Source organism: Hypanus sabinus, chromosome 28 (assembly GCF_030144855.1).
Source record: "Hypanus sabinus isolate sHypSab1 chromosome 28, sHypSab1.hap1, whole genome shotgun sequence".
Taxonomy (NCBI): domain Eukaryota; kingdom Metazoa; phylum Chordata; class Chondrichthyes; order Myliobatiformes; family Dasyatidae; genus Hypanus; species Hypanus sabinus.
The window spans coordinates 39,645,248-39,672,766 of record NC_082733.1 but is presented as its reverse complement, the minus strand read 5'-3'; the positions used below and the strand labels follow the sequence as shown (position 1 = coordinate 39,672,766).

Below are 27,519 nucleotides of genomic sequence, written 5' to 3'. Positions count from 1 at the left end.
TCGATGCACTCTGTAATGACTTGGTCTACATCAACATTTTGGAAGACAAGCTTTTTACTATATCTCGATATATGCAACACTAATAAGCCAATTGCAATTCCGGGAGAAGGCACGGCCTCGACGGGCCCAATGGTCTCCTCCTGGGCTTTTAGGCCTCCGGCGCCCCCGCTGCTGGTAGGGCACGGCTGGTTTGATGACTGAATTCGATTGCCCGGATTTGGCGGGGGATAAACTCGCTCGCTCACCTCTCACCAGACTCTCCTCCACGAAGCTCGGGCAGCAGCTCACCAGCAGGACGCTCGGAGCCTCCATCCCGAGCGGTGAACTCTAACCCCTCACCCTGACAACGCGGGGGGTTATTTCCGCTTGGGCTTCCACCCCTGGCAACAGCCCCAAACACAGCCTCCCCTCCTTTACAGTCAAATCCACCCCTCAACATTAGCTATTGCTCATTTCTGCAACCCATAAGAATAAAATATCATTTTAAACGTAACTATTTATTCCTTAAACGGTTTATTTCCTCATCCGCAGGATCCGAGGGTGGAATGTACCACTTTGCTGCTGGAGGAGGATAAATGTTTTAATCACATTATAAAATACACAAGGGACCTTTAAATCAACGGCAGGGGGTTTTTTGTTTATTGTTATAATGCATGTTAAGGGCTGTATTTAAACTATTGGGCACATGTGTGGATTGTGATGGTTTTTGATCACCGAGACTGTGCTGGAGCTCCCCCTCCCCGGTCTTGGCCTGTGGCAGCGGTTGTGTTCTGTTGCCATGGGAACCCAGCGGGTGAGGATGGAGAGTCGGTGAGAGAGACGGGAGGCAGTTGCCCCCCGATAATGGCGCAACACGCCACCAAAGCCCACACTGAAGTGGGGCACATCCTGGTCCAGGTACTCATCTGTCTTCCTGCCGGCCAGGGCTGGTAGGGGCGGGGGGGGGGGGGAGGGTTATGGAAGAAGGTGTGTTAAACCTTTATAACAGATCCTATCTACCCCACTATCGACTGGTTCACTACGTGGACCCTTGACCTCACAACGTGCCTGCTGCTTATGATCTTGAACCTTATTACTTACCTGCACTTCACTTTCTTTGTAGCTGCGACACTTTATTCTGTAACATCTCCACAAGCGTCTGGGCTTGTACACACTGGAATTTAGAAGGATGAGAGGGGATCTGATTGAAACATATAAGATTATTAAAGGATTGGATACACTAGAGGCAGGAAACATGCTCCCGATGTTGGGGGCAGTCCAGAACCAGAGGCCACAGTTTAAGAATAAGGGGTGGGCCATTTAGAACGGAGGTCAGGAAAAACTTTTTCACCCAGAGATTTGTGAATCTATGGAATGCTCTGCCTCAGAAGGCAGTGGAGGCCAATTCTCTGGATGTTTTCAAGAAAGAGTTAGAGCTCTTAAAGATAGTAGAGTCAAGGGATATGGGGAGAAGGCAGGAACGGGGTACCGATTGTGGATGGTGGTGGATGACATTGAATGGTGGTGCTGGCTCGAAGGGCAGAATGGCCTACTCCTGCTCCTATTGTCTATTGTCTATTCTGCACAGTTATTATCTTGTTGTAGCTCAATGCACGGTGCAGTGATTTATTCTGTATGAACAGTATACAAAATAAGCTTTTCAGAATCAGACAACACACACAAAATGCTGCTGGAACACAGCAGGCCAGGCAGCATCTATAGGGAGAAGCTCTGTCGACGTTTCGGGCCAAGGCCCTTCGTCAGAACTAACCGAAAGGAAAGATAGTAAGAGATTTGAAAGTAGTGGGGGGAAGGGGAAATGCAAAATGATTGGAGAAGACCAGAAGGGGTGGGATGAAGCTAAGAACTGGAAAGGTGATTGGTGAAAGTGATACAGAGCTGGAGAAGGGAAAGGATCATGGGACAGGAGGCCTCAGGAGAAAGAAGGGGGGGGGGAACACCAGAGGGAGATGGAGAACAGGTAAGCAACTAAATATGTCAGGGAGGGTAAGAAGGGGAGGAGGGGTATTAACAGAAGTTAGAGAAGTCAATGTTTTTGCCATCAGGTTGGAGGCTACCCAGCCGGTATATAAGGTGTTGTTCCTCCAACCTGAGTGTGGCTTCATCTTGACAGTAGAGGAGGCCATGGATAGACATATCAGAATGGGAATGTGACGTGGAATTAAAATGTGTGGCCACTGGGAGATCCTGCTTTCTCTGGCGGACCGAGTGTAGGTGTTCAGCGGAATGGTCTCCCAGTCTGCGTCAGGTCTCACCAATATATAAAAGGCCACAGCGGGAGCACCAGACGCAGTATACCACACCAGCCGATTCACAGGTGAAATGTCGCCTCACCTGGAAGGACTGAACATTGACTTCTCTAACTTCCGTTAATGCCCCTCCTCCCTTCTTACCCCATCCCTGACAATATTTAGTTGTTTGTTTTTTTTTCTCTCTCTCTGCCCATCACTCTGCTTGCTCTCCATCTCCCTCTGGTGCTCCCCCCTCCCCCTTTCTTTCTCCCGAGGCCTCCCGTCCCATGATCCTTTCCCTTCTCCAGTTCTGTATCACTTTCGCCAATCACCTTTCCAGCTCTTAGCTTCATCCCACCCCCTCCGGTCTTCTATCATTTCACGTTTCCCCCTCCCCCACTACTTTCAAATCTCTTAGTATCTCTCCTTTCAGTTAGTCCTGACAAAGGGTCTCGGCCCAAAACGTCGACAGTGCTTCTTCCTATAGATGCTGCCTGGCCTGCTGTGTTCCACCAGCATTTTCTGTGTGTTGTTTGAATTTCCAGCATCTGCAGATTTCCTCGTGTTTTTAGAATCAGGTTTATTATCATTACTTGTTAAATTAGCAGCAGCATTTCAATGCAATACATAATATAGAATAGAGAAATATAATAAATAAGTAAATCAATTACTTTATATGTATATTGAATAGATTAAAAACGTGCAAAAAAAGAAATACTGTATATTTTAAAAAGTGAGGTACTGTCTAAGGGTTCAATGTCCATTTGGGAATTGTATGGCAGAGGGGAAGAAGCTGTTCCTGAATCACTGAGTGTGTGCCTTCAGGCTTCTGTACCTCCTACCTGATGGTAACAGTGAGAAAAGGGCATGCCCTGGGTGCTGGAGGTCTTTAATAATGGACGCTGCCTTTCTGAGACACCGCTTCCCGAAGGTATCTTGGGTACTTTGCAGGCAAGTGCCCAAGATGGAGCTGCCTCTAGATTTACAACCCTGTGCAGTAGCCACAACACCCCCCCCCCATACAAGACAGTGATGCAGCTTGTCAGAATGCCTCCACAGTACATCTATAGAAGTTTTTGAGTGTATTCATTGACATGCCAAATTTCATCAAACTCCTAATGAAGTTTAGCCGTTGTCTTGCCTTCTTTGTAACTACATTGATATGTTGGGACCAGGTTAGATCCTCAGAGATCTTGACACCCAGGAACTTAAAACTGCTCACTCTCTCCACTTCTGATTCCTCTATGAGGATTGGAATGTGTTATTTCATCTTACCTTTCCTGAAGTCCACAATCAGCTCTTTTGTCATACTGACGTTGAGTGGAGTGCCAGGTTGTTGCTGAGGTACCACTCCCATTAGTTGACATATCTCACTTTATCTTGGTGCACATAACAATAATAAACTAACTCCACACCTGGTGTCTGCCTGTCTGTCTGTCTCCCTTCCCCCTCTCTATCTCACGTCCCCCTCTATCTCTCTCTCTCCTTCCCTGCTGACTTCTCCCCCTTCCCCCATCCTCCTTCTCTATCTCGTATCCTCCTGCTCGATCTCTATCTCAATCTCTTGGTGTCCTGGGAACCTCAGCAGACCTGAGACTTGACTCACGCTGTGTCCCATTATGACCTGTGCCTGCCACCCTCTGTTGAAGAAATACTCTAGATTAAATATATCTTCCCGTATCACATCTTTTGGTGCTCTTTTCTTAGAGTTAGACATCATGGAAACAGGAACAGGCCTTTCAGCCCAACTCGTCCTTGCCATTTAAGGTGCCCATTTGTCTGCATCTTCCTCTAAACTTCTCCTATCCATAGAGTCATACAGCATAGAAACAAGCTCTTTGGACCTCTTAGTCCATGCTAACTAAAATGCCCATCCAGGCTCTTCCCATTTGCCAGCCTTTGGCCCATAACTTTCTAAACCTTCCTAATCCATCTCCAGTACTTGTCCCACTGTCTTTTAGAAGTAGTTATTTTATCTGCCTCAACCACTTCTCTGCAGCTCTTTCCAAATAATGATCACCCTCTGCGTGAAGAGAAATTTCCCTTGAGGTTCATATTAAATCTCTCTCCACTCACCTTAAACCTATCCCTTCATGCTATTCATTTCAGATTGCTGGGGGTAAAAAACAACTGTGCACATTGACCCTACCTATTCCCCTCATGATTTTGCACACCCCTATAAGATCGCTCCTCATTCTCCTATGCTCCAATGAAAAACATTTCAACCTGCTGGATAAATGCACTCTGAACTGATTCTACAACCTACAAATTCATCTTCAAGGACATGTTCTCAGTATTAATTTTATTTGCACAACTTATCTTCTTTAGCGTATTGGTAGTTTATCAGTCTTCATTTATGTCCAGTTTTTCATAAATTTTATTGTATATTTTTTCCCCTGTAAATGCCTGCAAGAAAATGAATCTCATGTGGTAACGTATACATACTTCAATAATAAATTTTACTTATGTACTTACTTACAGTTCTAGAAGCGTCCTCATAAGTCATGTACTTATCCAAATGCCTTTTGGAAGTCGATATTGTACCCATCCCAACCACTTTCTCTGGCAGCTCACTCAATGTACACATCACTGAGTATTCTAACCCAGACTCTGACATCAGCAGCACTCCAAATCACTCCTGACTGTACTCGCACCAGCACTGGCCAGCATGCCAAGAGCTAATCTCTGAAAATCTCTCCTTAAGACTCTTTATATCTTTCTTCCTTTAAGCCACCCATGAAGACCTCTAACCTGATATAAATGTAATTCAGTCTCATGTTTTCTTAGATAATGATTCCAGAAGTTGCACAGTAGTGTCGTGATGAGCACAATACTTTATAGTTCAAGCAACTTGGGTTAAATCCAGTCACTGCCTGAAAGGAGTTTATACATTCTCCCGTGACCATGTGGGTTTCCTCCAGGTGCTCCAGTTTCCTCCCACGGTTCAAAGACATACCAGTTGGTCGGTTAATTGGTCATTGTAAATTATCCAGTGATTAGGCTAGGGTAAAATTGGGAATTGCCGGGTTCAGAAGGGTCTATTATGAGTTGCCTCATAATAAAATTAAAAATATATAAGTAAGTAAAGTGCCTTCGGAGTAACTACCACATTAAAGTTGCTTCATAAATACTTTTTGTAATCTGGAACCATATAATGGCATAGCAATTACCAGAATCAGAATCAGGTTTATTATCACCGGCATGTGTCGTGAAATTTGTTAACTTTGCAGCAGCTGTTCAATGCAATGCCTTATATTAAGGAGGAAGAAGAAAAAAAATTAAAATATATAAATAAATAAAATCAATTACAGTATGCATATATTGAATAGATTAAAAATCATGCAAAAACAGAAATAATATATATTAAATAACTGAGGTAGTGTTCACAGGTTCAGTATCCATTTAGGAATCGGATGACAGAGGGGAAGAAGCTGTACCTGAATCGCTGAGTGTGTGCTTTCAGGCTCCTGTACCTCCTACTTGATAATAGCACAAAGTTATCACAGTAATAATGACCCAGGTTCAATTCCACCACTGTGTGTAAGGAATTTCTATGTTCTGTCCACGAGTGTGTGGGTTTCCTCAGGGTGCTCCGGTTTCCTCCCACAGTCCAAAGACATACAGATCAGTAGGTTTATTGATCACATGGGTGGCATGGTGCTCATTGGGCTGGAAGGTCCTGTTACTGTGCTGTATCAATAAATAAATACATACAACTTTTCAGAAGGGGTTACATAGACAGTATATCTCTAAAACATTAAGGTTGGCTAGCTATTAAAAAACTAAAGGAACAACAAGAATGACTCCATTTCCATTATTGGTGCTAAAATAATTTATCTGTTTAGATAAACACTTGTATAATTTTGCATTTAATTTTGTGATATTCTGCTCTATAGGAGTGTGGCACTAATATAGCCAGCATCAAAAGTCCAGGTTTATGTCAGCAGAGACAATCTGAACCATTAACTGGGTTGGATACATTTTGAGGGAGCTTGGGTATAGTTTGGATTTATTATTCCATCCGTAGACGCATTTTTTGAAACAATGAGATGAAAGAAAGACTTGGATTTCTTGGATTTAACCAGCCTGACTTCAACACCTACATTTGTGACATTTCACATGCTCTTGATCTCCTTAACAACTTCTAATTGTCTGGCCCTGACCACCTCATTTTTGCCACGGATGTCCGGTCCCTATACACTTCCATCTCCCATCAAGAAGGCCTTAAAGCTCTCCACTTCTTTCTCGACAACAGATCTGACCTGTTCCCCTACTCTGTCTGGCAGAACTGATCCTCACCCTCAACTTTCTCTTTCAGCTCCTCCCACCTACTCCAAACTCAAGGTGTAGCCATGGGTATCCTCATGAGCCCCAGCTATGCCTGCCTTTTCTTTGGTTACATGGAACAATCCATGTTCCAAGCCTTCCTTGGTAAAGCTCTCCAATCATTTCTGATCTACATTATTGTCTGCATTGGTGCTGCTTCATGTACCCATGCTGAGCTTGTTGATTTCATCAACTTTGTCTTGAACTTCCACCCTGCCCTTAAATTCATTTGGTCCATTTTTGACACTTCCTTCCCTTTCTCAATCTCCCTGTCTCCATTTCTGCAGACAAACTGTATACCAATATCTTCTATAAACCTACCAATTCCCACGGTTAACTTGACTATACATCTTCCCACTCTGTTTTCTGCAAAAATGAGATTCCTTTTTCTCAGTTTCTTCGACTCTACCACATCTGTTCTGATGATGAAGCTTTCCTTTCCAGAATATCAGAGATGAATGGGGTTTACCCTTCCTCCATGGTTGGTGCTGCCCTCACCCATATCTCCTTCATTTCCCAGACATCCGCGCTCACTCTATCTTCCTGCCACCTTAACAGGGGTAAAATTCCTCTTGTCTTCACCTACCACTCCACAAACCTCTGCATCCAACACATCATTCTGCTCATCTTCTTCTACCTCCAAAGAGATCCTATCACCGAATATATCTTTATCCACCCCTCCCCCCTCACTCTTCATTCCACAGGGATTGTTGCCTCCATGATTCCTTAGTTCATTTGTTCCTCCCCACTTATCTCCCTTATGGGCCACATCCCTGTGTGTGACAGAAATGCTATACCTGCCCATTCACCACCATTCAGGGCCCAAAACAGTCCTTCCAGGTGAGGCTTCACCTGCAAATCTGTTGGGGGTCATCCACTGTATCTGGTGCTCTTGATGTGGCCTCATCTACATTGGTAAGACCCGACATAAATTGGGGGACTGGTTTGTTGAGCACCTCCATTCCATCTGCAAAGATATCCAGGGAATTTTTAATTCCTATCCCATTCCCTTTTTGACGTCTCAGTCCATGTCTTCCTCTTCTGCCATGATGAGGCAGAAGGTTGGAGGAGCAACACTTCATGTTCTGTCTGGATAGCCTTCAACCTGATGGCATGGACATTGATTTCTCCAACCTCCTGTAATTTCTATTTTTTTCCCTCCCCCACTTCCTTCTTCTCTTACTTCTTCTCACCTGCCGACCACCTCCTTCCCTTTCTCCCATGGTTGACTCTCCTTTCTTACTGGATTCTTCTCCAGTCCTCTACCCTTTTCACCTATCACCTCTCAGCTTCTCACTTTATCACCCCCACTCTCCCACCCACCTGCTGTACCTTCCCTCTCAACATGGCTTCATATTCTGGTTTGTACTCCCTCTCCTCCCCCCACCTTCTTATTTTGGCATCTTCCCTCCTCCTTTCCAGTTCTGATGAAGGGTCTCAGTGCGAAAAGTCGACAGTTTATTTCTTTCTATAGGCGCTGCCTGATCTGCTGAGTTCCTCCAGTAATTTTTATTTTATTTTATTTATTTAGGGATACAGCATGGAATAGGCCTTACTGGCCCTTTGAGCTATCAACTCAGCAAACCCCGAGACTAACCCCAATTTAACCCTAACCTAACCACAGGGCAATTCACAATGACCAATTAACCTACCCAGTACATCTTTGGACTGTGGGAGGAAACTGAAGGACCAGTGAAAACCCACGCATTCCACGGGGTGGACGTACAGACTCGTTACAGAGGATATCGGGATTGAACTCCGAGTTTCTGTTGTGTCGAGCTGTAATAGCAAAACACTATTTGCTATGCTCCTGTGGTGCCCAATGTGTGTGTTGCTCTGGATTTCCAGCATCTGTAGAATCTCTTATGTCTTGGATTTCTATAGTACCTTTCACAACCTCAAAATATTCTACAACACTTTGAAATGAATAATTTTGGAGTAAAGTCACTTTAGGGAACATGTCCAGTTTATGCTCAGCAAGTTGCCAGAAACAGCAATCCAATTACAAACAAATCTTTTATTTTTGATTGAGGCATTCTGAGAAGGAATACGGAGATGGCTGCTCTGATGAAGGGTCGCCTTCAAAATATTGACCGTTTATTCCCTTCCAAAGATGCTACCTGACCTGCTGAGATCCTCCAGCATTGTGTGTGTGGATCCTCTCCTCTATTTAGCATAGTCCCACAGGGATCTTTTACATCCATATGAAAGTACAGATAGAACTTTTGTATAATTTCTTATCCAAAAGACAGTATTTCTGTCAGTACACCATTTCTTCAGTATAGCTAAAGTAGGTTAGTTTATGATGCTCAGATTTGGCTTGGGATTTGAACTCGTAGCTTTCTGATTTGGAAATGAAGGTGGTAGTAAATGAGATGTAACTGATAATTATGCCACATTTGAGTTACACTCATTTATTATCTATTTTATTTGTTAATTTATTTATGGTCATATTACTTAGAATGTTGTATGTGAGTTATATGTACTGTGTTGTACACATTGGTCCAGATGAACATTGTTTCATTTTCAACTACACAGTTGAATGACAATAAACTTGAACTTGAGCTTAAATTTATTCTGTTTGCTCTTGAGGTTCAAGAAGATCTTAAGGAGCTGAAGGAGAAAATCTCGCATTTAACAATACAAAATGAAGGAGAGGCAGTGGACATTCAGTCACTTGAAACAGCCATACACAGGACTGAAATTGGGCTAAAGGTCAGTGAAATTGAGTGAACTTGTACTGGTTAATATAGTAAATTCCAGTTAATTGGACCATCAGTTAATCAGGGCAGCACTTATTTGGGGCAACTCTTAAAGAACAAAAACTAATCAAGAAAATAGCTGTGAGTCCCTTAATTTATTTGGGACATTATGTTGCTTAATTGGGACAGAAGTCTGTTGCCAAACAGTTTCTAACTAGCATTAGTCCTGTGCACTTGCATGGTTGTTAGACACAACACATTTTGTCACTCATAGTTGGTGAGAAATAAGCAGTAAGATAATTCAGAACTGTTTTACTCACTGCAGTTTCAAGCATTAAGGCTTTGAGATGCCAGAAACAGCCAGAAGCAAAAATTAAATGATTTCACTATTTCCACAAGTTAGAAACTATGGAGTATTTCAAGGTATTGAAAATAATCTTGAATGTTACAATGAAAATGAAGATTTGGAGCATACCATTGTATGAATGCAGTCTATTATCTGCAGTAGGTGTCTACACTGATTTTGTTCATTTGGTCAAAGGAATGAGACACGGATGAATTCTTCTGATGATAAGTATTAGGAGCTAAAACGTTATTATAGTACTGCAGTAGTATTGGTAGAGTTCTAATTTGTTCTGTATTTCATTTAAATGCATAATTTGTTACCCAGTTTGTCTTTTTTATACATTTTTAACCTTTTCCATACATTTTTAACCTTTTCCATGAAATTTTGGTTAATTGGGTCAGCTGCTAAATTGGGCCAAAATGTACTGGTCCCAATTAACCAGAATCCACTGTAATTGATAAATAATAATCAGCTATAATATTAAACAAAAATATAAAATCAAATTGTTAGAAATACTGGAAACCTATATTAAAAGCAGAAATTCTTGGAAATAGTCAACAAGTTAGGCAGCGTCTGTGGAAAGAGAAAAACTGAATTTACATTTCAGGTGAAAAGTATGGAAAGTTAAGGAGATTTACTTCAAGCATTTAAGGGTTGTTAAAACTTTCACAAAATAAATAAAGAACTTTCAGTGGTTTGTAGGTTGATAACTGGTAGGCACAAATTTAAAATGATTGGCAAAAAACCAAAGCCAACATGAGGAAAAGCTTTTTTTTACTTTGAGTGGTTAGGATTTGGTATGTGCCGTGCGAAGGGTAATGGAAACTGCCTCAATATTAGCTTTCATAAAGGATTTTGATAAATACTTGCAGGGGAGGAAAAATGCAGGAACTGGGGGAATAACCAGGGAATGGAATAAATGGATTGCACTTTTAACAAGCTCATGAAGGATTGACAATTTCCTTGAGTGTTATGTATAATTAGTAGGCTGGAAAAGGAAAATAAATGGAAAAGAGAAAAAACAACCGAACCATTCGTTCTCCTTGTCAATTTAATTTTGAATGAGGGCACCTCCAGACAGGACTTGGCACCTACCATATTAGAAGGATTTTATTCATTTCTTTTTGAAAGTGCACTGCATCTTCTCAAAAGTGGCGAGAAGCCAAGATTTAGTTTCACACGCAGCCTACGGTTGGGAAACTTGTCCAGGCAGAAACAGATGGGACAACTGCCTCCCCCTGCTGGTGTGGCAAGAAATCGGTGTATCAATAGTGGACATGATTGAACAAGGCAAGAAAAATGGATCAGGTGTAGATGTTCAGGGATGCATAATAATGTTAGAATTTTACAGGATAAAGCTGACATTTTCAAAGTATTTGTTTCATAATTTAAGGCCTGAACACTGATGTTATAGTGCTAAAATAGTTCTGTTGGTCTCTTAGGTTGTACTCCTGAAGGTTTTTATAACTTCACAAAATAAATATTTATTTATCTTCTCAAAGATGAATCTTCTTGAACTGTTTGATTTGTTACTTCTTCCACTGAATTAATTTAAGTATTACTATGAATTTGCATTAAAGGTAGAAAATTGAAGATTATAGTTAATTTATTGTCCCAGAGTGTCAGACAAAACCATTCAACCCAGGGTAAATTTCAGATGTTATGGTTAGTGACAGTTCGATTAAAGTTAGCATCACTCTGTCGTGCAGTCACAACGTCAATAGAGGGAGAAGACAAGAAAGTCGTTCTTTGAGAACCCTCATCAATTCACAAAGAAATTGTTTGAACAAAGCAAAAGCGGGCAGCTTAACATCTCTCAACAAGAACGTGAGGATCACCTGGCAAGCCCTTACCATAACGAACAGCGGGAGGCTCCTTTGCCTGACATTTCAGGGCTTGTGAAGCCTACCGAGCCAGGAGTGGAGTTCAATCTGTCAGAACCCAAACTGGCAGAAATCGAACAGTTCATCAGAAAGGCAAGGTCAGGTTCAATGCCAGGACCTAATGGAGTGCCGTATTCAAGAAACGTGAAGAGCTGAGGAAATACTTGTGGAGATTGTTAAAGGTGGTGTGGAGACAAGGTGTTGTTCCTTTGTCATGAAGTGAGGCTGAAGGAGTGTACATCCAGAAGGAAGAGAATTCTACTACATTGAATCAGTTCCAACCAATTTCACTTCTGAATGTAGAGGGGAAGATTATATTTGGCATTCTAACAGAAAGAATATCTTCTTTTGTGATAGAGAATGGATTGGTAAAGACATCTGTGCAGAAGGCAGGAATACTAGGCTTCCTGGGATGCTTTGAACATACTAGTATGATATGGCATACCATCCAGGAGTCGAAAAAGTTGAGAAGAAATCTGGCTGTAGTTTGGCAAGATCTTGTAAATGTGTATTGTTCTGTTCCTCATTCCCTGATTGAGTTTGTGATGGAATTCCTAAAGATTCCTGCTAAGGTGAGGAACTTCGTTATGCAGTACTACAATGATTTCCAGATGAGGTTTTCCACTCAGCAGTTTTCAACTAGGTGGCAAAGCTTGGATGTTGGAATCCCAATCGGATCTGCAATTTCACCCATCCTTTTTGTGTTAGCCATGGAGGTCATTGTGAGGGCTGCAGAATCAGCGGGACCAGGTGTTGCACTTAATGGCGGAAGGGAGTTACCAGCAATATGAGCATTTATGGATCATCTCACTCTTTTGGGTCCTAGCACGGAGGCAGTGGAAGGTGTACCATCTAGACTTGAGGAGCTAATGAATTGGGGAAGAATGAAGTTCAAGACCAAGAAGTCAAGAAGCCTTGTTCTTAGGAGAGGAAAGCTGCTTGACTTTCATTTCACCCTTTGTGGAGAGGAGATTCCATCCATTCAGGACCAACCAGTTAAGAGCCTTGGGCGATGGAGCTGAGAGAAACCAAGAGGGTTCAAGAGACAGGAGAACAGATCAGCAGCAGTCTGATGTCTGTCGAAAAGTGTGGCTTGCCTGGCAAGTTGAAATTGTGGTGCTTGCAGTACGGACTGATGCCACGGATAATGTGGCCACTAACTGTCTATGAAGTGGCAATGGAACGGAAGATCAACAAGTACGTGAAGAAGTGGCTTGGAGTACCGAGCAGCCTCACCAATGTTGCAATCCACAGCAACCAGACTAAGCTTACCATTCTAGTGCAATCCCTTGTTGAAGAGGTCAAGGTAGCCAAAGTAAAATCATTCCTGATGCTTCAAGACTCAAAAGACCTTGTCATCAAGAACACCCAGCAGGATGTGAGATCAGGCAGGAAGTGGTTGGCCCATGTAGCAGTTGATGAGGCAGAGTCTAGATTGAAAGACAAGGAGACAGTTGGGGCTACCCAGCCAGGCCTCCAGGGATTTGGATGGACAACTCACCAGTGGTGGTCATCTTCTACAGGTAAGGAGCGCCGTGAGCTTGTAACGCAGGAAATACGAGAGGTAGTAGAGGAGAAGAGGTTAGCTAAAACAGCTGGCCTGGCCAAACAAGGGGCTTGGACCTGGTTGGAGAGGAGAGTGTTGAACAATGACATCCATCTTGGAATGTTCTGTGGCAGATGGAACCGCTCCGCATTTCTTTTCTATGCAGAGCAGCGTCTGGGGCAATGCTATAAAACTTAGCCACCCTTGGTTAACGTTAGGGGTCCATGGCATAAAAAAGGGTGGGAACTCTTGTTGTAAATGAGCTGGACACCAACAACCATGCTCTGATAGTTAACAGATGGAATAAAGATAATTGAGAGTGCGTGGAAGAGGTTGCTGGAGATTGGATACTGGTGGTGTAATGAATGTGCAGAGGAATCAGCGCCATTTAATTCACTTGACAAGCATGTCCCAATCTAGTGCAGGAAAGGCCACATTTCCCTGGAATGACCTAAGGACCATGAACCTTCCCCTATCTCTCAGATGTGGAAGTACTGTCTGGGACACTCACTTGACACAAACATCCCAAAAAGGAGTGTCTTCATGCTTTAGTTCATTTTACAATTCACTAGCTATGAGAAGAAATTCAATTGAATATTTCGGCAAGATTTTCAAAATTGTTGTCACTTTTTACTGCTCTTCAGAGCATGTGAAGGATCCAGTGAGACAATAAATAAAAACTTGCCTGCAATTTGATCATCATTAACCTCCTTGTCCTCTCTTCTAATGCCTTGGCTGGGGGGGTGGGGGGGGGCGGACGCATGGGTGTTGACCTCGTCCCTTTTCCAGCTCTGCAGTTAAATTAAAGAAAAAATATGCACAAGCTATTTTAAATTATACAAATCTATGGTTAATGGTCAGTGCAAACCGAAGAAGTTTTTGTCTTTATTCAAGCTTTTCAATTGCCACATCCTGATGAGAATCTACTTTTCTACAGAGACATGCGGCAGAGTACTTGAATTCAATCAATAGACAAGTGTTGACCCTTCCTGCAGTAGAGTACAGAGATTTGCCAGCTGGTTGCAGTTTAGCAGAGTAAGTAATACATTGCATATTGTTCATGCCAACTCGGTCTGTCATTATTTGGTCATGTGAATGGAATGTTAAATCTAAGGGAACCAGTCTTTATTGTAAGTATTGTAAAATTCTTGTTTGAAATTCCCTATGGAGAGTTATAGAAGTTTGAGTTTCCATATCACAATGAAAATGGAGCATTTGCGTGTGCTCAGGAGAGACACCGCTGGAAGTAATAAGAGCCAGAACATATTTGTGAACTGATTTACTCATGAATTTCTTTTTCCATTATAAGATAATAAGTAAAAGGTAAAGGTAAAGTTTGGCACATTAGGCGGCAACCTTGTCATTTCTTTAGCGTTCAGTTGTTTTATGAGGCCAAGTTGTTAGCTTGACATTCAACCCAGAACAAATGGAAAGTGTGCATTTTATAAGATAGTGCAGAACTTTAAATGAAGAACTCTGGACTCATCTTCCTTTCAGGCATTCACCACAACATGTTTGTTTTCTCTTCCCAATTTTGATGAAAGATCACCTCTCTCTGCAGGTGCTGAATACATCTGGCATTTTCTGTTTAATATTGTTAGTATTCCATGTTGATAGTCCTTTGAGAGGATGATTTTTTGTGTGAAGAACAGTCAGTATCTGAAAATGTGCACAATGGAGGTGGGTACTCTAATGCATAAGCCTGTATGTCTAAACAATCACAAGAGTGAATGGATTGTTGTTCCTTTCCACGCCTTGTGGCACATTGGATGGCAACTTTGCTGTTTCGTTAGCATTTTTGCCTTCTTTTTATGAGGCCGAGTTGCCAGCTCAATGCTCAACCATAGATGGAAAGCCTGCAAGGAGCTGGCTGGATTTGAACCCAGGACTATTTGCCTCAAAATCTGGAGTGGATGCCACTACATCACCGGTCGGCTAAAGTGAATGGGTTACTGGGGTTTATTTATGGAACACTTTTCTTCGGGAAAGGAGAAGATGGAAGCTAGGGAAATAAAAGTTGAAAGATTCAAGGCTAATAGCAACTTAAAAATAAACTGATCAAATAATTGGAATTCAAAAATAAATAAACAGCTTTCGGATAGTGCAAGGCAATTACAGTTGGGGTTCGGAGTTCAATTCTGGAGTCCTCTGTAAGGAGTTTTTATACGTCCTCGCCGTGGAATACATGTGTTTTCCTTGCGTAATCCGGTTTCCTCCCGCAGTCCCAAGATGTACCAGGTAGGTTAATTGGTCATTGTAAATTGTTCCATCATTGGGTTAGGGTTAATATCTTGGGGGTTGTTGGGCGGCATGGCTCAAAGGGCTGGAAGAGCCTATTCCGTGCAGTATCTCTAAATCAAAATAAAATAAAATAAATATATGAGATAAATCCTGCAGATCCCAATGCTGGGTGATACACAGTAATATTTCATTGTGTTTATTAGACCCTCAGTTTAAAGAATCTTGACTAATCCCATCAGTCATAATTTGCTCTTTAGATGGAAGTTAGTACTTTTTTGTCTCCAAAACCTATAAGGAACTAATACTTTTTTTTTAAATGTAGTGCAATTCAATCGGCAAATAGCAAAATAATAAAGAAACATGAAGTATATCCATCTTTGCGCAAAAAGCATCAAGGTCCTCAGTTGGGAAATGCACCTCAACATATCTCACCAGGAATTCAGGTATCGTAGACATATTAGTCAGATCTTACTGAAACTATATTAAAATATTGATGAATTTTCTATTTTTTCCTCAGAAAGGTGTCAATTTAAGAGCCATAGCAATTTAAATGTTGAAAAAGTTTAGAAAAGTCAGTAGAGAAAGATGGAAGAGGGTACTCTGTTACTGTAAAGGTTCAAGAGAAATACAACCAAACTATCATAAGATTATGATTAAGAGCGAGTGGATTGCTGGGCTATATTTATAGGGCATGTACTGCAAGATGGAACAAAGTCATTTTTGTGCAATAGCTTGAATAGGTCTCAGGGAGAGTTTTCTGCCCAATTTTGACCTCTTCATATGGGGTGAAATGGAGGCTTCATGGAACAAGGGCCTCTGAGCAATAATCCCAAATCTGCAGAATTTTTGTTACCAGATTAACTCAGTATGCTGATATTTTAAAGGAGCGTAGATCTGGAGCTCATTTATTCAAGATTGAAATACAACTTTTAGCTTTATAAAGATAAAGACATGTTTTATTTCCCACTTGAACATCAAAACATAGAAACATACAGTGAAATGCATCATCTAGCATCAACAACAAATACAATTTAGGGCAGCCCGCAAGTGTCGCTGTGCTTCCAAGCGCCATCATAGCATGCCTGCAACTTACTAACCCTTACCCATACGTTTTTGGAACATGGGAGGAACCGGAGCAAACCCGTGCGGTCATAACAAGAAAGTACAAACTCCTTGCTGACAGCAGTGGGATTTAAAACCTAATTACTGGCACTGTAAAGTGTTACACTAACTGCTTCACCACTGTGTCACCCGTTTATAAAGAATAAGTTCCAGAGTCAATAGAATCAGAGAGAGATACAGAAACAGGACCATCAACCACCCAATTACACTAATCCTAAAATCCACTTTTTATACTCCTCACTTTCTCCCCAGATTGTTTACATAGGCCAGTTATTTCAACCAAAGAGGTGCAGGATTCACATACTGAAGAGGTAACTGATCTACATTAAATGTTGAGATATGGCTGAAGTTGAAGAAAATAGCGGTTCAATGGTTCTATAATGTGAGAACTGTCTGATTAGTCAGAAAATTACTTTATAATAAAGTTAGTTACTGCTTACCTAGATATTCAAAGAGAGCAGACATACAATCACACACAGTATTTTGTTTCTCAAGGACTTTTATTGAGTCACAGCCCCAATAAATCTTTTGAGGAAGTGGACAGATTTAATTTCAACAAAGAGCCATTTAATAAGCTAGTTCAAGACAAATAATGGCTTTGCCAGTGATGGTCATATCACAAGTAAGAATTAAGTAACCTCCCATAATTTCATGCAGATGCTGAGTAATGTTGAAATACAGTTTTGGAATGACCAAGTGTTCTCTGATATCAATTCCAGGTCACTTTGATGTATGTGATACCCAAAATAGTTAAATCATTAATAACACTTACGAAATACAGGTCAGGCAACATGTATGGAAAAGAACAAACAGTCGACATTTCTGGCTGAGATCCTTCATTAGACTTCATCATGAGCATTTTGGGTTTGCGTTACTCTGGATTTCTAGCAGAATTCTGCAGAATTGCATTAGAGAGCTCAAGCACACAAGCATTTTCTGAGCAGGCTATATAGATAGAAACTGTGGAAAATTTTACTTTTCCTTTCGTTTCACACATGCTACCAGTAATACATAAAGCAGTCTATCAAATCAGAATCTTTGTGTTTGCTGACCTAAACTTGGGTAAAATGTTGTGAGGACAGAATCAAGTTTGTTTGAGATGTTCCACCCCTTCAATGCTACCATATAAACAGCGTGGGTCAGGTACCAATGAATTAAAATGCACCCTTCTATCATCGTGAGAGGAAAATAAGTTAAACAAACCATGCTGCTTTGCAGAAGATGCAAAGTCACTCCTTTTATGCAGGCTGAACCAATTTACATTAATTTTAGCTGTAGCACCATTATATTTATATCTCTGGAGTATGAAGACCAACAATAACATTAATTGCTCATTTCTACATGAGAAAAAAGCTGTTAAAAGATATTTCTGAAACCTCGGATGAGCAGAATCTATATTAAAGTGACTGATTTTGCCCAATTGTATTAAACATCAAACCTACGCATCTACATATTACTGCACAGTTTTAGCTACTTACGTACTTGAAAATGCAATAAGAAAAATTGAATTTCCTATCTGAACCAGTCATTTATAGCTTATTAGCATATGTTAGTGTTCACAGACTCAAAAAGGCTTTAGGTTGTTTTACCAGCACGAAATTACATCATTTGGCAGGAATAGAAAACGAGTCATATTTTTGCCTCCAAGCTATTAGTTTATTTCATAAGACACATCTGAAACAAGGTTGGAGTGAAAATGTAATCATGCTACCTTATTGTACTGTAAATACAGGTCTGTGCAGTCATGTATGGCACAATTTGATTCCTTATACATTCATCGAAGGGAGGTTGGATGTGATAGATTAGTGTACTTTGTTATAATAATCGAAAGGAAGTACTATAATTTGCTGCTCATTCTGGTGAAGATGTTTAGGTTTATATGTGTGCACAGATAGGGTTCATTTCCTTCTCTTTTTGCTTATACATTAACTTTTTCTTCCCCAGTTTCATGCCTTTGCTGTCCTTCAGGTTACATAATTCCTCCTATAACCACATGTCACCTCTTCAAATCTGTCTTTAGATACTGTGCATAACTGCCTTGATAGTGAAGGAGCTACTTAAAGTTCAAAGTAGATTTATTTTCAAAGTGCATACATGTCACCATATACAACCCTGAGATTAATTTTTTTGCAGGCATGCCCAATAAATCAATAATAGAATAACGACCATAACAGAATCAAGGTAAGACTGCACCAACTGGGGCATTCAACCAGTGTGCAAAAGACAACAAATTGTGCAAATACAAAAAGAAATAATAATAAATAAGTAATAAATATTGAGATCATGCAATGAAGAGTCCTTGAAAGTGAGTCCATAGGTACAATGATGAGGCAAGTGAAATTGAGTGAGGTTATCCCTTTGGTTCAAACCCATGATGGTTGAGGGGTAATAATTGTCCCTGAACCTGGTGGTGTGAGTCCTGAGCCTTCTGTATATTCTTCCTGATGGCAGTAGCGAGAAGAGAGCATGTCCTGGGTAGTGGGGGTCCTGATGATGGATGCTGCTTTCCTGCAACAGATTTTTGCGTAGATGTGCTCAATGGTGGGGAGGGCTTTACCCATGATGGACTGGGCCATATCTACTACTTTTTGTAGGATTTTCTGTTCAAGGGCATTGGTATTTCCATACCAGGATGTAACGCAGCCACTCAATACGCTCTCCATCACACATTTATAGAGGTTTGTCAAAGTTTAAGATGTCATAATGAACCTTTGCTAACTCCTAAAGAAGTAGAGACGCTGCTGTGCTTTGTTTGTAATTGTATTTGCGTGTTGGGCCACGTCCTCCAAATTAATAACACTGAGGAATTTAAAGTTGCTGAGTCTCCACCTCTGATCCTCCAATGTGGACTGGCTAATAGACTCTGATTTCCTTCTCATGAAGTCAATAATCAGCTCCTTGGATTTGCTGACATTGATTAAGGAGTTGCTGTTATGCCACCACTCAGCCAGAGTTTCAATCTCCCTCCTATATTCTGATTCAGCACCACCTTCGATTTGGCCAAAGACAGTGGTGTCATCAGCAAACTTGAAAATTTTCTATGTAACTTCTGGAAAATTTGTTTACTTGCCACGTCCTCGAGATATTTTTTGAGGAAGTGGACTGATCTGATTTCAACAAAGTGTCATATAATAAGCTAGTTTGGGACATGATAATCTAGAAAGGATTAGCAAACAATCTTGGATTGGATGAGGTATTAGTGGGATTCTAGCATATAAGAAGTTGCTATGAATACTATCAGTTCTGCCTGAAGACCAGTAAGTAGTGTGATCCCATAAGGATTGACATTGAAGCTGTTAGGTTTAACAACGATTTGGTGTGAGACACTGGGCAAATAATAAGTTTTTGCTTACTAGAAAGATAGATGCAGCTATTACAAACTTAAATGGAAAACCAAGATTGCAAAGGAAACCTTCATAGGCTGGGGGAAAAGGATCAACCTTAAGGTGATGGCTTTTAATATAGAGAAATGTAGCATTGTGTTTATGTGCTGAGCAAATGCCAAGCATGTTTTTGTCATGAAGGTGACTGACTGCTGTCCAGACTCCAGACACTTTGAAATTTCAATACTAAGCCTGATCAGTCTTATTTAATAGGTGATAGCATGAGGGGTTATGGAACCATGTTGAGCTCATGGAGTTAGGATGCAGATCAACTATAACTGAGGATCTAAATAGCTAATTCCTGTTAGAGTCATAGAGAATACAGCACAGAAACAGACCCTTTTGGTCTATCTAGTCCATGCCAAAATAATTTTAACTGCCTACTTCCATCGACCTGCACCAGGACCATAGCCCTCTATATCTCTCCCATCCATGTATGGACAGACAGACAGACATGCTTTATTGATCCCAAGGAAAATTGGGCTTTGTTACAGTCGCACCAACCAAGAATAGTGTAGAACTATAGCAATATAAAACCATAAATAATTAAATAATGATAAGTAAATTATTCCAAATGAAAATAAGTTCAGGACCAGCCTATTGGCTCAGGGTGTCTGACACTCTGAGGGAGCAGTTGTAAAGTTTGATGGCCACAGGCAGGAATGACTGCCTATGACGCTCAGTGTTGCATCTCGGTGGAATGGGTCTCTGGCTGAACGTACTCCTGTGCCTAACCAGTACATTATGGAGTGGATGGGAGACATTGCCCAAGATGGCATGCAACTTGGACAGCATCCTCTTTTCAGACACCACTGTCAGAGCGTCCAGTTCCACCCCCACAACATCACTGGCCTTACGAATGAGTTTGTTGATTCTGTTGGTGTCTACTACCCTCAGCCTGCTGCCCCAGCACACAACAGCAAACATGATAGCACTGGCCACCACAGACTCATAGAACATCCTCAGCATCATCCAGCAGATGTTAAAGGACCTCAGTCTCCTCAGGAAGCAGAGACGGCTCTGACCCTTTTTGTAGACAGCCTTAGTGTTCTTTGACCAGTCCAGTTTATTCGTATCCCCAGGTATTTGTAATCCTCCACCATGTCGACACTGACCCCTCAGATGGAAACTGGGATCACCGGTGCCTTAGCCCTCCTCAGGTCCACCACTTAGCCAAACTTCACCTAAGCATTGAAATCGAGCTCGCATGCACCACTTGTGCTGCTAGTTCATTCCACACTCTCACAGTCCTCTGAGTGAAGAAGTTTCCCCTCATGTTCCTCTTAAACTTTTCACCTTTCACCCTTAACCCATGACCTCTGGTTGTAGTCCCACCCAACCTCAGTGGAAAAAGCCTGCTTGCATTTACCTTATAAATACCCCTCATAATTTTGTATACCTCTATCAAATCTCTTCTCAGTCTTCTACATTCTAAGGAATAAAGTCCTAACCTATTCAATCTTTCCTTAGTACTCAGGTCCTCCTAGCAACATCCTTGTAAACTTTCTCTGTACTATTTCAACCTTATTTACTTCTTTCCTGTAGGTAGGTGACCAAAACTGCACACAACACTCCAAATTAGACCTCACGAATGTTTTATACAACTTCAATATAACATACCATTTTCTGTACTCGGCACTTTGATTTATGAAGACCAATGTGCTAAAAGCCTTCTTTACAACCCTATCTACCTATACCTATGTACTGATTTGCAGATAGGTTAGAATAAATCAAGGGAATGCATATAACATAGAACTAAGTTAGATGTCCAAAACTGTTGATAATGAGTGCAGCAAGGCGCTAACTTATATAGATGTGTTACTCAAAGGAGATATGAAGAACTCCAAATTATACATCACTGCCTATAATGATTCAGTGTATATTGAGGAATGCATCTCCCACTTACTATGCTTTTCTGGGAATGGGAGTCATTGTGAAAATTTCCCCATACAATGGATTCCAGTTATTTGGGACACGTCAAGCAATGGATTCCAGTTAATTGGGACATGTCAGGCCTAGTACATTTTGGCCCAGTGAAGCAGCTGCCCCAATTAGCTGAAGTTTCACAGAAGTAGTCAAAAAAGGTATAAAAAAAGACTAACTATCATCTGTCTGAGTAACAAATATCTATTTAAATGAAATACAGAACAAATTAGAACACTTCCAAAACTACTATAGTACTATTAAATTGTGTATTTTTTTCCTAATAGTTATCGACAGAGGAATTCATTCAGTGTATGCTGACATGTTCATTTGATTGACTGTAAATGAGCAACATCAGAGCAGATACCAAGTGCAGATAGTGGGCTGTCTTCAAACAGTGCTTTCGATGATTGCATCCTAACAATCTTCATTTTAATTGCAACATTTAAGATTATTGTTGATACCTTTAAATTCTTCGTAGTTCTTAACTTGTTGAAGTAATGAAATCATTTCATTTTCTCACCTGGCCATTTCTGGCATCTCCAAGCCTGAATGCTTGAAACTGCAATGAGGAAAACAGTTCTGAGCTGTTTTACTGATTATTACTCACTAACTGTCAGTGACAAAAATCACTACCTTTTGAACTCAAACATGCAAGTGATGTTATTTAAACACTTTTTGCTCTAAGCACAATATAGTGTTTAGTGGCCACGTGACTGATGCTACCATTTAAGCAGCATAGTGTTCCAAAATAAACAAAGACAATCCCAGCTATTTTTTCTGTTTTTTTGGTCTTTAAGATTTGTCCCAAATAAGAGGCTTCCCTGATTAACCAGTGGCCCAATTAATCAAAATCCACTGTATATTTAATCTTAAGTTGTTTATTCTCATCTTTGCCTCTCTCTGAAGATTACATTGTAGATGGAATGGTGGAGAGGGTGTTTTGTGTTGGGGTGGGGAGGCTAATGGTGAGGAGGAGGTGTGATGGCAGATAGTAATGATATTATGCACCAGACCATTAGAATATTACCATTGTAGGTTTGTATGTTATTGAATGGACATACTGTAAAGGGGACACGAACATAAAACAAAGTGGAAAGTAAAAACATTTTATGGAAATAGATTCAGTCAGCTCTTTTCATATGTACTTGTTGTACTACTATTGGATCGTTTCCAAGCAATTCCAAGAATTCCAAGAATTCTTACATAAATACGCTTCAATGAACTATTCTCTCATCTTTTTAACAGCATAAATTAGCCATGGATATGAAGATTTTGCACGATCCAACTCACCCGAAGAACAGGAGTTTTCTCAATGAGAACTATGGGCTTCAGCTTCCTGTCATTAGGAGCACAGTGCCTGAAGTAAGTGTAGAATTCCATGTAAAATTATGACATTTGACAATGATGGGATTGATACCAGTTATTGAAGATTACATTAATTATTTGATTTCTGGTGCTGATTTTCTTCTGACTTTCAAATAAAAATGAACATATTGTCAAAACTAAGTGGATATAAGCCCCATTTGGCACACAAAATTCTTGTTCCTAGTTCACTAGATTTAGAAATCGCTGAATGATATTGATCTCTATTCATTAAAGTGAAACTTGCTAGTGTCTGCAGAGTTAGGCAGTTCTATCTTGGATACTAGATTGCATCTCAGCATCTCAGTTTCTTGCTTCTGTCTGTTATGGCAGGAATCAATGCATTTGGAAGATATATCATAGTCCTGTGTGATATTGAGGATGATAAAGGTCCTGCACTGTTGTTGAAGATGAACAGTGAGCTCTCCTGATACCCTATGGACCATTTCCTTTAGACAACAGAATTATATAGAATTTTACACTGTAGAAAGTGTCCATTCGAGACAACAATTTGATGTCATCTCTACAAAAGCATATCACTGAAGATTTATTTAATCTGTGCCACTAAAAATGAAATAATTGATAATTCATTTCAGTCAAACTTGTGCATTCTTGTGTTATACAGTACAACACCACAGCTGTTGAGTTTGACCGCAATGTATTATATATGAAGCATTCAAGGTGTGTTTGCGAAAACAGGATAATGTGCAATATAAATCCAAGGCTTTTCTTATTTGACTTAGTGTCCTGCCTGACACCCTCACATAGAAAAATTGCACCTTTTATATTTTTTTGTTCATTCAACTTTTTATGTTTACAACTAATCATATGTGTTATTGTAAAGTGTAAAATCTGTATCTTAAAATGGAAAACAAATACAATAGATTCTGAAGATGCTGGACATCCAGAGAAACACACACAAAATGCTGGAGGTCAATATTTCAGGCCGAACCCCTTCATAAAGACTCATGAAGCATTCCTTTCCATTGATGCTATCTGACTGTTGTTGTTCATCAAATGAATATGTATTTGTGAAAGATGCATTATTTCAAGGTAATAGCCATCTTGCTGGACCAGTTTGCTGGAAATTACAATGATGTGCAATTATTTTATATGATTCCTTTTGAATAGGATATCTAAGAATATAAGAAATAGGAGGAGGAATAGGTATGCTTTAAGTCAGAGAGTTGATGATTCTACTTGTGGCCAAGGGAGATTTGAAGTGTGCCCTATTTGAATTGGAGATGTTTGAGATTTACTGAAGACCCAAGCAGACTCCCCCTCTCTCAACTTTTTCCATGGTGAATCTGGAGGATAAGTGACACCGACACTGAAATGTGCATGCAGATGTTTTGAACTCTGGTATGATGCGATGACTCACTAGTGAACTTGATAAAATTGTGCTGTCAATATTGGGTAGAGTTGGGGTTTCACCCAGCTTTATTTGGGGACTTCTACATTCCGATTACTCCTGCCACCACTTGCATAGCTAGACACTGAAATTTGAAAGACAAATAGGTCAACCAACATCAAATACAGCTACAGTCAACCTAATGTACAGTGGCTCAGTAGTGCAGCAATCACAAATCATGTTGTGTATTTATTATTTCAGTCATATAGCAAATATATTGTTTGATTAAGCATTCTTTGTTTAAATAATTCATTATGGGTTATATGTAAAGGTATGTGAATGGTCACCTTGGCACCATGTCATACGTGGGTGTCTTACCTTAAGTAAAAATTAAACTAAGACCCGCATCTCTCGGGCTCCCTTATTTTTATTTCAATTAGTTTTATGTTTTGGAATTACAAAACATAATAGATTGGGGTTTGATTCTTGCTGCTGTCTGTAAGGAGTTTTTGTACATTCTCCCATGCCTGAATGGGTTTCCTCTGGGTGCTTCATTTCAAAGATGTAGGGTTAGGGTTAGTTAGTTGTGTGCATGCTATGTTGGTACTAGGACCATGGTGATACCTGCGGGCCGCACCAACATAATCCTTGGAATATGTTGATCGCTGACGCAAAACAATGCAGTTCATTGTATGTTTCAATGTACAGGTGACAAATAAAGCTAATGTCTACTGTTCCGGTCTGGACACGGCTCGGGTAGGATGAGCAAGAAGGCTTTAGAGATGATGCAGAACTGGGTTACTAAAATGGTTCCAGTGTGAGGAGTCACAGTTACATCAACTAGTGAAGCTTTTTGGCTGAAGGATATGAGATAAAGATGTGTTTGAAAAGATAAGGTCATAGGTCAGCATCATCTCAGTGAATGGTGAAACACATCCAAGGAACCAATGCCTTTCCTTAGAGGAGAGAAGACTTAAGGATTATAAAATAAAACAGGCACTGCCTGCTGTGGGAGTTTAATAACCTCAAGATTAATATTTAAGGATGATCAGTAATAGACAAAAGGCAGCATAAAGCAAATCAGTTTTACAAAATACACACTTAGATTAAAGATTAGTTCTATCTTTCACATGTACATCAAAATATTGAAACAGGTAGTAAAATGCTTTGGCTGCAGTCAACAACCAACTCACTCCAAGGCATGATGGGGGCAGCCTGCAAGAATCACCACACTTCTGGTGCCAACACAGCATGCCCATGACCTACTAAGCCTAACCCATACGTCTTTGGAATGAGGGAGGAAACTGGAGCACCCAGACTAAATCCACACAGTCACAGGGAGAACATACAAACTCCTCACAGCAGCAGTGGGAATTGAATCCCAATCTCACAGTTGGTGCTGTCAAACATTACTCTAGCCACTACACTACCATGCCAAACAGTTAAGATTTGGAAATCACTACCTGATGGGTAGTGTATAAATTCAATATTAGCCTACTTAGAAAAGTGCTTGAAGGAGAAGAAAGTTTCTTGGATATGGTAAAAGAGGAGGGTAGAATTAACTGAAATTAGTTTCAAGTGGTTCAATTTAATATCAGAGAATGTATACAGTATACAACCTGAAATTCTTACTTTTTGCAGATATCCACAGAATAAGAAGTCCCATAAAATAAATGGTAGAAAGTTCAGTACACTGAATCCACCCCTCCCCCTCCCATCACACAAGCAGTAGCAGAAGCATCAACCCTCCCCCTCCCTGCCCTGCTTGTGCCAGCAGAAGCACAGACCCCCCCCCCACCCCCACCATATAAGCAATAGCAAACCCTCTCCCCCCAAAGAGAACTTGATCTAGAGTCCATAAAAAACTACCGTTCAAAACCCAGGACTTCAGCATCTCAGGCAGGCTTTCTCACTTCATCAAGGGAAATCTCCATCTTCAAGAAATAAAGCCTAGACTTGAATGACTCTGTGGTCCCTACTGGTGTGTACAGTACTTTTGTATTCAACGCATGTTTTGTAAGGAAACTAAGAACAATTACAACAATCTTTAATGTAAACTTTAATTTTATCAGTCTGAAGATTGTAGGAGGACTGGCTTGCTAGTGACAAATATAATAACTCATAGCTTCTCTCTTACTGTTACAAACCTCAGAACTCTTTAGCCATATTATTATGTGGGTTGTATTGTGCTGTGGGCTGTGTAATTGTGGAGAAAACCTAACATTGGATGCACAGAATTCAAATTGTTCCTAGTCCCCTGAGTGGAATTGGTGGATTGGGATAAATGCCTTTCCCTCTTCTACAATAATAGAGGAAGGTGCCTCATATGGTTAGCTTCTTTAGGAATGAAAGGACTGACTGTTCTATTGCAGAAAAATATGACAATTATTTTGGGCTCGATTTCAACAAAGCCATGGAGAAGTTTTAGTTTAATGACGACATCTGCAACACAGATGAAAGTCACTTGCTTTCAGGCTGTTACCTGACAGATTCTTGGCAGCTAAATGAAACTTTGGCAACTGCATGCATGCAGCTCAATAAGTGAAAAATCATTCTGTAAAATGAGAAAATGTGGGCTTTAGTAATTAGAAAATCTAAAATGCCTTTACACTGTCATATTCCTCTCCTGTGCCTACTGCACAGAAAATTCAGCCTGGACTGAAATTTGAATTTTGAAGAGGTCCCAAGCTTTGACAACTTAGTGTATAGAGCTCAACCACTACAGTATCACATTAAAATGAGAAAGTAGAAGAAATATACTGCTTCTTTTATGAGCAATATTTTACATGCATTTCTTAAGGTTCCTTCCAGTTAGAACTTCGAAAATGAAGTAATTGACCAGGAGAAATCCCAGCACTATATTGTAGCATTGTTACTTACTGAGTATATTATCAGACAGGGGCTAACTCCTATGTGAATATTTAACGTGCATATTTTAAGCACTGACATTTTAAAACAAATAGCTTGATGTGGATGTTAAAATATACCCAGAGGAACTCGGTACAAATGTATTGAAATATGCCATTGGGAAAATTGACCCAGAGTGATTAGAAAAATTGCCCTCTTTACCAATCTTATTTTATTTATTCGGAGAGTAGAG

The 27,519-nt window shown here is 40.4% G+C and overlaps 2 protein-coding genes across 14 annotated transcripts in view; one reads left to right on the top strand and one right to left on the bottom strand.

Annotated features, from left to right (window-relative positions):
- Positions 1–403, bottom strand: part of aagab (alpha and gamma adaptin binding protein) — a 60,460-nt gene extending 60,057 nt beyond the window's left edge. For all 4 annotated transcript variants that reach the window (XM_059953010.1, XM_059953011.1, XM_059953012.1 and 1 more), the window contains exon 1: positions 246–403. In XM_059953010.1, coding sequence (XP_059808993.1) covers positions 246–312 — 67 coding nt within the window. In that variant the 5' untranslated portion in view covers positions 313–403. The remainder of the gene's footprint in view (positions 1–245) is intronic.
- Positions 404–784: 381 nt separating this feature from the next.
- The window catches only part of iqch (IQ motif containing H), a 185,769-nt gene continuing 159,034 nt past the window's right edge, over positions 785–27,519 (top strand). For 8 of the 10 annotated variants that reach the window (XR_009508418.1, XM_059953001.1, XM_059952999.1 and 5 more), the window contains exons 1-5: positions 785–897; positions 9,150–9,272; positions 13,972–14,069; positions 15,598–15,718; positions 22,952–23,068. Coding sequence is in view for 9 of the 10 variants with exons in the window: in XM_059953001.1 (XP_059808984.1) it covers positions 844–897; positions 9,150–9,272; positions 13,972–14,069; positions 15,598–15,718; positions 22,952–23,068 (513 nt within the window). In the remaining variant the exon portion in view is untranslated. Of the gene's footprint in view, positions 898–9,149; positions 9,273–13,965; positions 14,070–15,597; positions 15,719–22,951; positions 23,069–27,519 lie in introns of those variants that run through there. The other 2 variants (XM_059953000.1, XM_059953003.1) reach the window with 2 other exon arrangements.